At 43.1% G+C, this 16,393-nt stretch overlaps 1 protein-coding gene across 8 annotated transcripts in view; it reads right to left on the bottom strand.

Annotated features, from left to right (window-relative positions):
* MECOM (MDS1 and EVI1 complex locus) overlaps positions 1 to 16,393 on the bottom strand; it is a 346,026-nt gene that overhangs the window by 189,732 nt on the left and 139,901 nt on the right. For all 8 annotated transcript variants that reach the window (XM_075098527.1, XM_075098530.1, XM_075098528.1 and 5 more), the window contains exon 2: positions 3,775 to 4,124. In XM_075098527.1, coding sequence (XP_074954628.1) covers positions 3,775 to 4,124 — 350 coding nt within the window. The remainder of the gene's footprint in view (positions 1 to 3,774; positions 4,125 to 16,393) is intronic.

Here is a 16,393-nt window from a genome sequence, read left to right as displayed (position 1 = left end):
TAAAAGCTTGTTTTCTTTGTTGATTAAGCAGCAGTCAATTTTCCCTTTTCAAACAACCACTGAGCAACAGCCTCCCGACCCCTTGGATATTCGGGCTGCCGGCAAATACTAAAACCTCAGTGACAAACTGCAAAAAAGCTCGACCTTTCCCCTTGTCCGGTGACCCCCTGTTCGATTTGTACTTTAGCTAACCAATACCTGATTAGATAATGCTCGGCTCTAGACCCGCAAAATGAGATAAAATTCAAATTTATGGCTTTTCATTTAAAGTGGGCTACAGCACTCTAATCATGACCCAAGCACAACTATATCACAACAAATTCTCTTTGTCCCAGAGTGTGTTTTATGGCTGAAGTATATAAATGGACACAATAGACATTGTTTTGTTGTACTCGCTCTGACAAAACTCTGCATCGATGCCATAGGGAGTCTTGCGATAGGGGAATGTAGGAACAGATCCCATGAAATTCCTCGGCCTTCTGCAGCAAGTTTTTCTGCATCATCAACTGCCTGGCTCCAAAAGCTAACAGCAGCATTTGCTCCAGCTTACACTCCTCTCCCCACCACTACAGGCTAAATCCTAGTATCAACTCAGATGCACATCAGTCACAGAAACTGGAAGTCAGAAGTATCCCACAGCTGGAAACACCCAAAACTATGACAACCTTTTGCAAGGGAATTTAGCGTAGTCTGTTATAAAAATGTCCTTTCCAAAAACATCGTTAGAGTCCATATTTGTGTGTAGCTACAAAGCCTTCCCTGCAATGTGCATGTAGGGTTTTGGTTTGAAATTTTCTAGTTTAAGACTCTAGGTTACCTAGCAATCCTAAACAATTGCAAAACAGGATCAAATCTTTCATAGCAAAATCAGTAACATACACAGCGTTAGCAAACAGCTAAGGAAGATGCTCAGCTTTCCTTCCAAAAATATTTTAATATGTTTATGCTAATTATTTTCTTGAACAGATATTCTTCCTTCATCATCTTTGAAAGTCAAACACCATCCTATGTTCAGTTTCAACTTAAACTCAGAAAAATGCAGATAAAATTGAAGGATTGGTTTTTCCAATTACTTGGTAATCCTCACTGTAGCTGCAGGGGAGTCTATTCAAGAGAGGTAAATAAGCACACAGACATTAGCAATGCTGCAACCCCACTATGTACTTCTCTGAGCAATGCACACGTGAGGTGAAGAAACAAGTACGCCAGGACACAGCAAAATATGCTTTCTTTGGCCTGTGGGACCAGTGAGCAGTTGAGCTGGTTGAGGGATCCTGCCTTTTGAAGCCACCAGATACAGCTGACCTCTATACAGCCACGAACTATTCTAGGAATTACATATAATCAAACATAAAGGAATATCTTGACAGCAGCTACATCAGTGCAATTCACTCAGCATGCAAGTATCATTATGGGAAAAAAATATTTTAAAACCCCTCATACTACAAAGTCATTTATATCCCCAGTCAGTACCATACAGAAACTTTGGCTCCAGCCTTCCTTCATTTAAAATACAATAATCAAGGTGAAATTTCATATCAGCAACAGCAGACTGAATTCCCCATTTATTAGCTTACTTATTGGCACCTGGCAGGAAAACCACCCTGCTTCACAAAAATGATGTCCATTCAGGCAGAAACACTGACACCAGAAAAGCTCTTCCCGAGGCCTAAACCTCAGTAAGATATACCTTTCCCTCACCAGCCCACTCTTCATTTGACACTACCTGAGCCCGCACACCAGTAACGGCTTCTTTCTCTCTTTTTTTTAATCCCAAGGCATAGGTCCAAGGTAGTGGTCGTTTCCAGAGCAGTGTGATGATGACCATCTGGTCTGGCAAGGGCACTGGTAAGGTCTTCTCCAACACTACCAGGTCCCCCCACATCTGTCCTTTAGCCTTAACCTTCACTACGTGCCATTTTACTCATTATGTAAACTGGCAACCAGCATTTCTTTGTCTCCCTTCGCCCACTTGTTGAAAATATATTCTGTTTCAAGCTCCCATGAGCACTGCAGAGTACTTCTAGATGAGTGGCCAAATTGCAGAGGGACTCAATTGCTGATTTTGTGTGATTTTGCTCCAACGATTTTCAATAGCTTCTCCCCAGCTGTCCCAAATACACGACAAAAGGCATGAATTTTGCAACTTGAAAAGAGATTCAGTCTGCCAGCTGGGCTTCCAGCACTATCAAGATATGCATTTCTTGCGTGGATTTCATAGGTCCCAAAATCCTAAATATTTTAATTAGGAAAACTAGTCTCTATTGCAGTATATTATCAACATCTAACGGTGTGAAAATCAAGATGGGTTCCCCTCAATGTAAGTGGGACTATCCTGCACTATACCACCTGAGGAATACCTTTAAAAATCCCCTAATTTTAGTATGTGTTAAACCTGCAAGTACAGCCACGTCTCAGCAGTTTTGCTCCAATTTGTTATCAATATCTAGGCTTAATTGTGGTGTGGTTAAAAGTCATATTTTATGGCTTCCTGGTGCCTTTTCCAAATAATAAAGATTTCTCACCAGCAATTATATTGCATCAGGCTCTATTAACTTGATAGAGTGCTGCCAAGTCTATAATTTCTTCTGACACTATTCTGTCACGTTGTCACAGGTCTCACCAGAGCTTAAACAACTGGGTGGAAAGTTTGGAATGAACTCACTGAGTATTTATGGACGGTTAAAAGCAAATCAAACCTTTATTTTCCACCATATCTGCAAGGCTCTGCTCCACAGCGAAACTCCATTTTTCCTGGGAAAATGAACCTCCCAGCTCTCCAGAGGTCAGTCGTGCCCCTGGAGAGCTGCACAAACCTTGCACTTCTCCCCTTATCAGAAACCGAGGGAAACGTACAGATGGAAAGCCAAGATTGCGCTCTGTTTCTACAGCACATTGTTAAGCCTATGAATAAAACCATGCGAGAGCATTTGTTACACCATAACACAACTGGCAACGTGCACTACTTGAGGTCTAAAGCCCCGACCTGACCATGGACCTGCAACTCAGCCGGCTCCACAGCGATATCACAGCGAGGAAAACACGTTGCCCCCAAAGGCAGGGAAAGCAACAGGCAACTGCTGTACACACCAAAGGAGGCCTTGAGCTCCTTCAAGAAAAGCAACATTTCTCAGAGCATCTGCAGAAGTAACATGAGCCACATCATCCCCATGTGTGCTAGGTTTGACACCAGCATCCAAACATACTTTCACCAAATGAATGGCAAAATTCCCATTAAGTTAAATGGAACCAGGATCAAACCTTCAACTTTCAAAGCCCCTGAGTAGCACAAGGTTCCACAATAGCAATTTTAGCCACACTATGCTAGATTTTAGGGCTATTCTAACCATTGTCGACAGAAAGTGGCAATGCACAACCCTGAAAGCAGCACCCAGCTGCTTTTCAAACGATAGAGCAGTGTTGTTTGCAAACCCCTCACCCACAGACATACCACAGGACTGCACAAGAACAGACTAAAAATGGTACAGAAGCGTTCCAACAGCACAACTTCATCGTCTCCTTCCCCAAAAGACGTTTCACCTGCCAATATCCACCCAGACAGATTTCGTGCACAAGGGCAACAATAATTCCTGCCTTTTTTCTTTTTTAATTGGTACTTGTTTCCATCCAGAAAACGCTGAAAGGCCACAAAGCAGTCTTCGTACTCTAAAATATCCCCTAGCTGCCGCAGGATAGGACTCAAATTCTAGAAATATTTCTGTGTTTATAGACACGCAAGAGTTCAACAGACCAAAAGAATGTAAAGTGTCTTACCTCCCAGCCGTAACCGGGATCTTTAAGGTGAGGCCGCTGCTCTCCTACAAAAGGGCCAAACTTTTCCCCTGCTTCAATCTTCCTTTTGGTCCATATCCCTAATCCTGCTCCAGGAATGTTGGATTCTCGGAGCTCAAACTCTGAAGGAATGGGAATGTCATCGGGAATGTATATCGGAGCCTTGTAAGGAGAGCTCTCCTTTGGCGTGAAAGCTTCGCTGGAGGTTGCTGGAGAGGACGGCTCTTGAATGTTGATGGATGTTGGACACTGGATGTTTGCAGCCTCTCCATCAGCTTCTGGTGCTTCCTCCAAAGGAAGTTCAGGAAAGCTTTCATACAAACATTCGTCACCTGGAAAATAAAGCCAAACGGTAGGGTTTGAAATATCCTGACAGATTTTGCATATGCAACCCTTTCAGCCTGCACGTGAAATGGAGAGGACAGTGATAGGCGGGTGGCACCTTCATCAATCATTAGTCACACAGCAGGCCCTCACCCTGGAAGGAGCTGAGCCTTTTCCCTACTGTAGGCCTGGCAGTACATAGTGTTTTTCTCAATATTCCTGACATCAAAAGTGGTTTACATCATTGAACACAAGCAAGGGAATTACATACAGATGTATATGCAGGCACACCCTATTACCCGGATATAGCGCTTCACATTGCATACCCTTTGAAATTACAATTGAAAGCCAGCATTACATGTTACAACTGAAATTTAAGTGAAGTGAAAAGCAGGAAAGCTTTACTGGTCTTTCAGAGAGACAGACTGAACCTAAAGTAGCCAAAATTAAGTTTGATGGCCTCCAATTAATCTTTGGAGGAAAGGATCCAGCCTACCACACAACTCTTGGCAAAAACCTCAGCTGATGTAAATCAGTGTCTCACCATCGATCTCCAAGAAACACAATGGTCTAAAATAAGTTCAGGATCCAAACAGCACCTTACAGAGAACATGAACCTTCTCCTCTTACATTTGCAAAGAAAACTGGGGCAGATCCAAAACACTTCAAAAAAAAAAAAAAGCCTTTATCTCTGAGGCTTAGCCAGCAAACAAAAAGGAAAAAAAGAAAAGAGAAAAAAGAAAAACACTATTTTTGACAGCTCAAAATGTAAAGCTGATTGTAAATTCCTTTTCATCAAAAAACTCTGACTTCAGCAAGGACTTTAGCTGGACCAGCAATACAGTACTCAACTCAATAACACATGCAAAAAGAGCAAAAAGACAAACTAACCAAAAAAAGCCTTAATTGTTTACATTCATTTAACTTTATTAATGTTGCCATACATTCCTACACACCAGAACTCATTCTGCTTAATTCTAACCTAAACAGGAGGCGAGAATACTATTTGCCAAGGAATAAAGCTGAGAGATCTGGTATTTAAGATCTGAGCATGAGGGTATTTGCATAATATGGTTGGCCCAGAAATTAAAGTGTTACGCTGGGCTTGGCATTCAGAATGACTCCGTCTCAGTGAAGAAACAGGAAACTTTAAAATGTTCTTTCAATTTCTTGCTCATTTAAGAAACTATCCATGGTAGATTAGCACCGTATGCCTTTTCCACTGGAAACTGGTCATAGCCCATTATCTCTCACATCTTTGTTACATATTATCTCACAGTTTTATATCTGTACTTTCATGCTTCTGGTATTGCCTAAGACAAACACTGGGACATAACAAATCATTTGAATAGATTGCTCCCATCACATGACTGGCAAACTGGATTCTTCATCTGCGAGCAATTTATTCACAGCCATGAACTGCTTTGCTTTCTTTTATGTGGCACTGGCTATGACCCCATACATGTCACAAGAAAGTTCAGTTACCCTTTCCCTCAGCCTCTGATTTGGCAGATTCTCCCTGCACTTTTACAACTGAACCCAATATTGATTAGTTTGTCACTTTCCTAATACCTGGCGCTCTGAGAAGTAGAAAATCTTGACTGACTCTACCATTTAGCCAAGAAGGACACACAGAGGGATTTTTCCATAGCTTGTGCTTCAGAAATCCTGCCTGTCATGGCTTAACAGTGCCAAGTTTGGCAAAGATGTTCAAGGGCTCATGAAAGCACCGGTGCAGAGAGCTTGCTCTATGCCTAGCACCTGTGAGACCATGCCTGTACTTTCCTACCCAGGCCTGACCCACTACAACACTCAGCCTGGAGTCCAAGGAAGAGGGAAGAAAAGGACACGAAGAGGTTAGGGACACAGCACCTGGATATCACAGTTCATTACACCCTGCACTGAAATGACCACATTAGCAGTCATCTCCGTTATGCCATGGCATCACTGCTGCCCCCAAACATGGCTCTGCCCCAGCATGGTGGGATGGATGAGAGAGGTTGGTCCAGGCCTCCTGAGCATCCCTGAAACTCTGATGTACTCCCTGCCTTCACGGGCCAGAGCAATGCTGCGTCCACCTAGGGCAGGCTCGCTCCCACTCAGATGTCTTCCCCCGCTGTTTAGATTGCAGTCCTGCCTAAAAGACTTCAGCTGTTTTTGAAACAGGGACAAAAAAAAACCCAGCCCATGTAAACACATGGCATGCAGGAAGAGAAATCGCACAGACAAGTGATCTAGATGATGACAAGCACATGGTTTAGTGGAAGGGGGGCTTTAAAAACTTCAGGCATCAAAATCCTACTGATTTTCCATGCAGCTAGGTGTCCGACACTCACACTCTTTACAAAGCCCATTTCATGTGCTCACTGCTGTTGTGCCCATCCCACCAAGCAGTTCCACTTAAAACCAAGGCTCTCCCTGTGCCCCATCCCCTCCACCGAACAACAAAGCAGCTCAGCCCAATCATTTAAGTCACAGCAAGCAGCGACCCATTCTGTGCCTTTCCCCAAAGGACCACCTTCCTCAGCCCACAAGCCAGCACAGGCTGAGCCTTAAACAATCAGCAAGCATGGCTTTGCAGATGTTTTTTCTCCCACAGGGACAGTCCAGTTTAATTTCTCTCTCACAGACTCAAAGGCCTCAGTTATACTTATCTCAGTCATTCTGGCTACGCTCGGTTTTAGCCATATAGGGTCAAACCTGCAGCTGATAAATTGGCCTCTGGAAGCCTGGCAGGGAGACAAATCCGTTTGCTGGGTCTATTGTGCCTCCTTTGATTTCCAGCAGCCACACCCAATGCCATCATTAAACACGGGCTTTCAGTTTGAAAGCTCTGGAAAATATAATATGCCTATATGCCCCAAAGCCCTAACAGTGTGGGTAAAACAGATTACCGAAATATTATTCTGCCTGAAATAGTAACATATTCTAACAAAAATATATTTTAAAATCTCAAATAAGAAGTTGAATTACAACTGACCAAGAGATGGCAAGACCATTAAGACATATTTGTGAAATTAATGATAGAAGAAGCTATATTAAAATCAATGTCCATGAACCAGAACCTGGTCTTCATTTTCAGACTGTGTGGGACTATTTTCCTTTAAAATTTACACCCACATGGATCAGAGGGACTTCCAGCAAAGCCATGGGACATTGACTAATGGAAAAATCTTTGTGAGGTTAGAATTAGACCCAGGGACTGTGCTGGTAAGCATCGCTTTCCCAGTGAACTGCAAATCATTCACACAGATAGCACCGCAGATTTGAAATTTAAGATGGCTTCTTAAAGTCCAGTAATTATCCCCGCTAGAAGTGGGATGAAATATAATCAAGGCCCTAGATAAGGAAACAGATGAGATTAGGTAATGTGGAAGCTTAGATATTAGCCTCCATAAAATTCTTCACCGCTATTTTGTAATAAAAACATGAGCAAGCTTCAAAGGAAACCCGGGAGGAAAGGTTAATTGCTACTAAAAGACCAGGGTGGACACCTGCCTTTGCACTTTTGACACAACCTTGCACACCAGCAGGAAAAAGGCCACATGGCTGCGTGCTGGGGATGTGCCTGATGAGGACCGGAGAGCGACGTGCCAAAGCTACTGCTGTAACTCCAGGTCCTGGGGTCATTTCGAGACCAAGAGGGCTCCTGTGCATGGCCGGGAGGAGGAGAGGACTTCCTTCCATTCGGATGTTTCTTAGCAGTTCAGCACACTGTTCCTCTGAAAGGGCAATTAGGTAGGAGGCAGAGGTTGCTGAACGCAACCCAACCACTTTCCACTGCTTGCAATTGCTAGTGAGGCACAGGAATGCTGTTTTCAAAAGCACACTGGGCTGCGTGCTCAGTGAAGCCATGCCTTTCCGCAGCTGATGTGAGACGCCATCGTGCCACATTTCAAGTGGACACGCTAGCCTGTTACACGCATCAGCGTTTCAGGGTGGTCTGCGACTCAAAATTCACACAAAGTCCTCCAAGGATCAAGTCTGCATTCAGATCTCCAGACCCAAATCCACCCGTAACAAACATACATATCCATACAGACTATCCATTCTTGCCTTCTTCAGGTAATCTGTGCTTGAGGATATACATTCCCAAAGCAACTTTTGACTGATAAACTCTCCAGCACGTAAATCCAGTTCTCTGTACTTGGAGCCAGGCACGTGGCCGCCAGTAACTTAATCATAAGCTGGGTGGCTGACTACTCCAGATGAAGGAGGTAGGCTGGAAGCAAAAGCATCTAGAGAGCCTACTTCAGGAGTGTTTCTAATACCATCATCTTCCAAGCAGCATAAGGAGCCGAGATAAACATGGATGTGGCTCTTTGCAATGAGAAGATACACACAGGTTCATGCTTGCCGCTTCTCAAAGGTGAAAAAGATGACCCCAAGCCCCAAAGGCTAGGCATCAGAAGGACCTGGCTCTGTTCAATGTCAGGAGCTTTAACTCTGCTAGCGCAGACCATGCCTGATACAAACCTTTGGCGAGGATGCATTAATGAAGGCTTTGGGGGAACATATTAGGATTGGGTGAATTAGTCCCTTCTCCTGCATAAGGCAAGGGTGGACCTGAACGTACCAGAAAGCCCTGGATCGGATCCTTTAAAGAGGCTGGAAAGCATTTATATTTGTTTGACCTAGCATTTCTATTTAGCACTGAGGAAATCAGCGAGGAGTATTTGCAGGGCTATCTGAAAAGGAGGCAGGCATTTCCTGTTGCATACAAATGAGACACCTTTATCTGAATTTCTGTTTGAACAAGTATTAAAAGAAAAAACTGTTACGGGCAGAGACTGGTTACAAAACACATCCACATTGGTCTAGAGCACAGGACGTTAGGAAAAGCAGAAAATTGAGAAGGAAACCCATTATCTTCAAAAGGAGCAAATAGCCAGCAATGAACTACATGGGAGCCACCTGACAGCCCCACACCACGTAGGCATGGCTCAGAGGGGGCCACTTTTACATCCCCTAGAGGAGAAGCAGAGAGGGATCCTTAGCTTCAGAAACATGCAGAGGTTGGGTTACTATCTCCAGACACAGAAGGGCCTCTAGCCAAGAGCTACATTACTCTACTTGAACATTTTATCAGTTAACGTACCTGAAACTGGTTTGTACCACTCCCTATTCACAGAACTGTTCTGTGGAGCTGGACCTGATGACGATTATTTATTATTATTTGTACTGTAACACAGTCTGGGAGCCCCAGGCAGGACTCCATTGTGAAAAGCATCACACAAACCTAATCAAATGAGATTAGATTCTAAACAGAAGAGAACTAGTCATTCCCAGTGAGATTAAAACCATAAAACTAACAGGGGAGAGAAAAACGTTTACAAATAGAAAGTTTGCTTGTACAACAAGAGACACTACAAGCAAGGGTAGAGATAGACCCAGCACTTGAAGCAGTTTTGAATCATTACTTCAGTTAACACAGAAAAACAGTTTCACAAACATTAGCCTTCAAACACGAGTGTTTTCCATATTTTTATTACCTGACCTGAACACAAGCATGAGAAAACCAAATCTGTCCTGAAAACACTAAGAAGGTCCAACCCTGAAAACCATGCCCATGGACCACGCAACAAGAGCAAGTGGGACCAAAGCACCCATGCAGTGTCCCCAAAGGCCAGATTCTGATTTCTCTTACACAGCTTAAATCCAGAGTGATTACTTTAAACTTCCACCAAGGAATAAATGAGATCGGCATCTGTCCTGAAATTCGCTGAAGTCGCTCAAATTTCTTCAGGCTGACACTAATGTAAAAAGCGAGAGGGAAATGTGGTGCCCAGATTTCAGCTTTCCTTTCGTGTTCCTGCAGATTGCAGAGGGCATTCGCACAGCATGCTCGGCAAAGCTTCCCTGCACCGCAGTGCTGAGCTGCACCGAGCAAACCCTTCTGCAGCGCTGGCAGAAGAGGGAGTTGTAGGAAAAGCTGCACAGACAAAGGCAGGCAAAAAAGGTAGCCTGAGCACAGCACGCTTTGGGGCTGAAGTACAGAAATCACCAACTTTTCATGGTGCTGCACCGCAGGCTGCGGTGTCTATGTGAAGAGGAAAGGGAGCTCAATGCGGATCAACGCTGGAGCCCCCCCGTGCAAAGGGCTCAGGGCTGCCAGTAGCCTCGTTGCAAGACGCACGTCAGTAACAGCAGTGCGGGTATTTCACAAAACAAATTAAAAACCCTCCTTGCATGGGAAGCAGCTTTTGCTTCTTAAATTATTGTGTCTGAAGAAAAAAATAACTCTGAAACAAGAGGCTCAGGCTGGGAGCAGAAGTGAGCTCCTGAGGGTAGGATGAGCACCAAGCGCTTGGGAGAAACCTGTCCGCAGGCAAGCGAGAAGCGAAGTTACGCACGCTCAAGAGCATCAGGCCTTTGAGACAGGGTAGTTTCAGCATTGCCAAGCGTTGGTACTAGACCAGCAAAGTCATAATGTAGTAACTGCACGGGGACCTGCCCAGCGGCTCTGGCAATTCTCACTATCAGCCCCTACAATAACTAGTAGCGTTTGGTGCTCTGTCTAGTGTCATTCATGTCTAATTGAGTAACACAGTCAAAAGCATCTGACACGGACCAGATGCTGGCTTTTAATTAGAGTCCAGCACTGAGAGACTACGGGTCAAATTCTGCTTTCATTTACACGGGAGCCACTCTCCTTGATGTCAGGGGAAGTCGCACCTGCGTAACTGAAAAGCAAAATTTGGCTGCTTGTGTTTCTGCGCACTTTCCATATAAATTATTGCATTACATGCAGCAACAAAGAATTATAAATGTCATCTGGCACACACTGAATTTATTTACAAGTTAAGTCTAATTTTATTTATAGTTCCAGTACAATCATCTCTGGTAGAAATATTTATGTTATCTGTACTTCTGGTCTGTTAGAGTCTACTGCAATCATAAACACCGCTGAAAAATTATTCACAGTTAGCAGGGTTTAAACTACCCATTATATCACTAGCTAGTGCCAATAAACTTTGGTGCTGGTTGATAAAGTTTCCTCAATGGAATAAATATATATTTGACTTTCAAAATCTTTTCTGGGTTACACAGAGTGGGGGATAAGAGAAGAGGGAAATGCCGGCTGGAGGGTTTGATATACTATGGGCCAGATCTGCAGCTAGCGAGGGGAGCCTGGAGAGACCCACGCCTGCTGGGAGGCAGCCCAAAGCATGCTGAAACACTAACAGCCTAAATTTGTATCTTAGTAAAATATTTCAACCAAGTGGAGCAACGCATACTCACTACCGTCCTTCGTGACCCTCTATGTGGAGTAGACCCAAGGGAAAAAATAATCTGCTTTGAAATTTTGAGCCCTGAGTACTGGTCACTGCTAAGGGAGGAAAATGGATTAGAGGAACCAGCTTTTGTTCATTGTTTGATTGCCATAATGGTAAACATGACACATATTCTCACACTGACACGGCACGAGAAGCCAACATGCTTAGGAAAAAACTAAGGACAGGAAGGTTAAATGTGAGTTAGTGAGATCAGCTACTTATATAAAAAAAATAATAACTGGGAACAAAATTTAACTAAAACTGTATCAGCTGGGGTAAGGCAGAAAACTTAATGCACTTTAACAGTGCCTGACACAGTGAAAAACTATTGCTGCAAAAGGACAAATTTTTTAAATCAAAACAATGATTTAAACCTACAGTATTGTAATCAACGCAAATGAAACTTTATCTCAGTGTAATAAATCAGCATAACTGCACTTCTTTTTACTCATTAGTAGACCTTTACAGTTTTAAACTGAGATGTGTCACAAAGTAGCACTGGAAATCACATGCCTCTCTCTAACAGAAAGCAGTAATAAAAGATGACTATTCTACCAAATTATAATGAAGACAGATAACAGAGTGAATTATAAAACAAAGGTTATAGATAGAGACTGAGCCTTGTAGAGGTAATGACTTTTAATTGGATTGAGTTTATCATATTTTCAGAGGTACAGCGCAACCAGAAGAAAGGATTAGAATTATTTCCACATTTCATTATTTGGCATAATGAGAAAACAGAGGGAGGTCCACATCCCTGATGTGTTTGGTAAGCCACAGGAGATGTTGAACATGTCAGTATCTGGTAGAGTATGGTCCCGAGACACAAACGCATTGGCTCCCTTATAATGCAGCAAAGTGTAATCACTTGAAGGGAAAAAAAAAAAAAGCCAGGTCATGAAGTTTTGTTTCAAAAGCCTGTTACAAATAAAAAGGAATTTAACCCCTTCCTGCCAGCAGCCACTTCAGCACTAGCCTACAAACACCCATACATCCGCTTTGGGAAGATGAGCAATTCTCACTCTAAGCACCAAAATGTTAAAAAAAACCCAAAAACCAAACAACTCCACACCCGATGAAAGTTCAGCCACCCCATCCTCTCCCTTAAGCCTGTACAGTCACACCAGCATTGCAAAAAGGCCCTGGGGAACCAGGAACCAGCAGTGAGGGGGCCTGCCCTGCCTAAATCCCAAAGGGATAGCCTGCCTGCAACTCTGCTTGGGAAGAGAACAGGACATGGACCAGTGGGGAGAAGGCAGCTGGGGATGAAAGAGCGGGAGCTGAGGGATTATCATAGAAGGCCCAGTGGACACGCAGGGTACCAGCGATGTACCTGTTCACATGCTATACCTAAGTATTTCAGGGAGGGCTGGAGTTCTGACGAGTTGCCTCTGGAAAACTGAGCTGCTGCGGAGCAGAGACAGAGGGTTTTGTACCATCAGCCAGACAGCTTTTTAATTATGCAATTACAGTGAGAGAGTCTTAATTATAGCTGAGTGACACTGTGATACACTGCAGCTCAGTCCTTGAAACACTAACAGAAATACTCATAACAAATACACTAATCAGGAAAAGTATCAAATAATCAATCCTATAATGCTGTCCACTTCAAAAACTCAAGGTCTGGCAAGACTGGTTTCCACCATTTGTTTCTGAGGAGATAAAAGGCCACAATTTCTCCTGCGAGTGACTTCTCAGCAGCATGTGCTGTAGTTATATCTCCGCAAGGTCACCCAGTAATAAGCAGGGCATACTTAGCTGATTAGAAAAATCATGAATCTTAAGAGCAACTATGCTTCATGTTACACATGTGGGTGTATTTTGCATCATTCTGTAGGGCATCATGATACATTTATATCCAACTTGTTTGGGTGAGTAAAGTCTTTGCATTTCTAGAAAAATAAAAAACCACCAAACCCTTTGGGACAGTTTTATTGCATCGTATGCAGGAACACTTTCATTCCCACATGACAGCATTGTTTTGGGTGGGGTTATTCCAAGACACGGATGGCAACTTGTTCCCATTTGTTTACTTGAAACCTAGGTCCTCAGCTGGCACGTATAGCTTTGACAAGTTCTCCTTGTTGGTATCTCGCTCAACGCAACACACACGATTTTAGAGTGCAAGAGTCTTTCCAGCTTCACTTTTTCCAGAAGAAAACAAAGCATTCTGAACCGATTTATCTACGTTATCTCCACTGATTCCACTTTCCCTTTGCTTCAGACACTGCCCGTTCCTCTAAACGCTTCCACAGTTTGCTCTGACAAACTAAATTCTACCTGTCCCAGCTGTACATTTTAAATAAGCACTTATTAGTTTTTAATATCAGGAAAATGTTTATGATCAATAAAACCCATGTGTTTCCTGGTACATTTCAGAAGGCAGGTCTGTCCCAGCAAACTGGAATTTATGGAGTATCTTAAAGTCAGTAGGACTTTTGCCAACGACTTCAATGAAATCATAATTTCAGTGGTTATGCAGATAAGGTTTGTCCATGAATCCAACAACATTCATTGTGCGGATCCAAGCACAACCAGGAAAAAGCTACCAGCTGCCCTAAGGCAAGCCCCGAGTCCGTGGCAGTATGACTTTAAACAAGGATAGAGGCAAAAGAAAACTGCACCTGTTAAATACACTTACAATTCTCCATTGCCTTTCTCAGATAGTTTATTTTTTCTAGAAAACATGGCATACATGAGTGTGTGATGAGCTACTAGGATTTGTAGCAATTATTTTCTTTGACCTTTGTGTAAGAGGATGGGGGAAACGCTAGGCTTTTTGCAACCACATCACCCATAGAGACATATGTACTCGTTCAGCCTGTTTGAAGAACGCTGCACTGCCTCACTCCCAGTGACCACAGCTCCTTCCCCATGTCCTGTCTGCATCCTCTGTTACAGAAGGGTGTTTGAAAAACAGAGGTTAGCCTTTCCCCTGAAAACACTTTATTTTCACTCCGCTCTCCCCCATTTCTTTCTTTTTCCTCTTCCCTCAGAGCAGCTTCATTTTCTTTTCCATGTTGTTACCAAAAAACCATGGAAAAGGAAAACATTCAGAGAGTTAAAAAAATAAAATCCAAACCCCAAATATTACAGCTTTGAGAGTTCTGCTGAGCAATCAGGAGACTTGTTTTAAAAGGAAAAGTGTTTGCAGAAATTAGGCAAATCCAGGATGTTGTCACCTCTTTCCTATAAAATTGTTCCTCATGCCATTTAGAAACTTCTCTGAGAGCGTTTGCCTGGCCATATTTTTACCTAGCACGTCTCTGAAGGGTAAGCTCTCTGTGGGTTGACTGCTTTGAGGTTTTCAACACTATCTAAGAGTTTTCCACTCTTGCTTCTCTCCCCTGCTGGTGGTCCACAGCCGGCGCCGGGGCGGTGCCTGCTCCCTCTTTAACAGGTATTTGCAACCTCAGCCAAAAAACACCCTTCGTTACACCCTCCACTTGGACACAGAGCAACCCCTCACCCTGTTCACCCCTTTTTCTTTGGAGGAAAATGAGCAAAATTGGTTACATCCATCTGCATTGCTGTTCTTGCAGGGAAAAACCTTTCCCCTGCAGCTCTCGGGGACCCAGAGCCCGACTACCAATGAGGTTCTCGTCTCATGTATTTGGAGACCTCCATGCAAGCCAAAACTTCATGGCCAGAGATATTGGACACACAGAAACTACTGGGAAGGTTTTGACCGGCGAAGACTAGAGTTTTTCAAGACAGGCTGGGGGAAAAAAAGAAAGATCGAGAAGGTATTTCAGAACATGCAGGACTAAAAGGAAAGACCTCCTGGGCTCTCACCTCCCTGATCTACCAAGCCATAGAGCCTCTGCTTATACTGGAAATGAGTAGCTCTGACACTGCACACTCAGTTGCTTTTGCAAAAATATCCAGTAACAAATTCTCCCGTTCCCTCCTGGGTTTCCCGTTTCTTCCACGGGATCATATGTCATTTGCCTCAGATGAGCCCCACAGCAAATAGCTCATCTCTCCCTGGTGCTTTGAAGATGCAAAGCAGGACAGTATGGAAATGCTAAGTGTTCTCGTAGCACCAGTAGCCTGTTGTAAGGCGGGAGGGGTGACAGTCCTTATTCTGATCACATCCCCCCTCCAAAATCAACAGTGACACCAGTGTGAAACCAGAACGAGACCCCTGCTGTGAAACAGTTAACATCAGTTAGATCTATTTTGACTTAAAAAAAAGAAAGGAAGAAAAAGAGTAGGACTACAGTTTATTTTACATGGCTTCCTGGTCAAAGCCTCAAACATTTTGTAGATATTTATTGATATATATTAACTGTAAAGAAAGTTAACTGCTAATGTAATTTATTCCACCCTTTGTTCCATACACCTTGTATTGCTTTCTATGATGCTGTTGATCTTGGAGAAGCAGAGCGGTCCTGGTGAGCTGCTAACAGAGAGCAATAAATCAGCGCTCTGAAAGCTTCTGGTTCATCCCAATAACTTGGAAGCAAATTTGAAAAATAACCTTTTTTTTTTTCTCCCCCTTCTTTTTCAAACTGGCAATCTTCACGAGTTCTATTGTTTTCATGCGCAGGCTGATATATGACAGCTTAAATAAATACATAGCACTTAATGGAGCAAATTCAGCCTCGGTGTAATTGGATGCCACGCCATTAGAGACCTTGGCCCAGGCAGCACTCTCCGTCCCAAAGGATCACAGAGGACCCTACAAGCTCAAACTAACATGCGGTTGTTATATACTTCAATTCTACTTATTATGTCACTACGGACTAATCTTATGTTATAAAGAGTACTTAACTATGTATCTATTTATGTTTACAGACATGGATTTAAGTACTGTTTATAATGACTAGAAAGTATATATACAAAATGTATATATAATATATATACACACACACAGACACACATCCTAAATCATGGAAGTGATGGAGTCCTTGAGCAAAAAATGGCTTGAGGGGTATTTTTTATTTTTATGTGACGTGGCTTTTCCTGACATTGTTCTAAGAATGACTTGAATTCTT

Source organism: Phalacrocorax aristotelis, chromosome 7, assembly GCF_949628215.1.
Source record: "Phalacrocorax aristotelis chromosome 7, bGulAri2.1, whole genome shotgun sequence".
NCBI lineage: Eukaryota > Metazoa > Chordata > Aves > Suliformes > Phalacrocoracidae > Phalacrocorax > Phalacrocorax aristotelis.
Note: the sequence above shows the minus strand (reverse complement) of the source record. Positions and strands in the feature narration are given on the sequence as shown.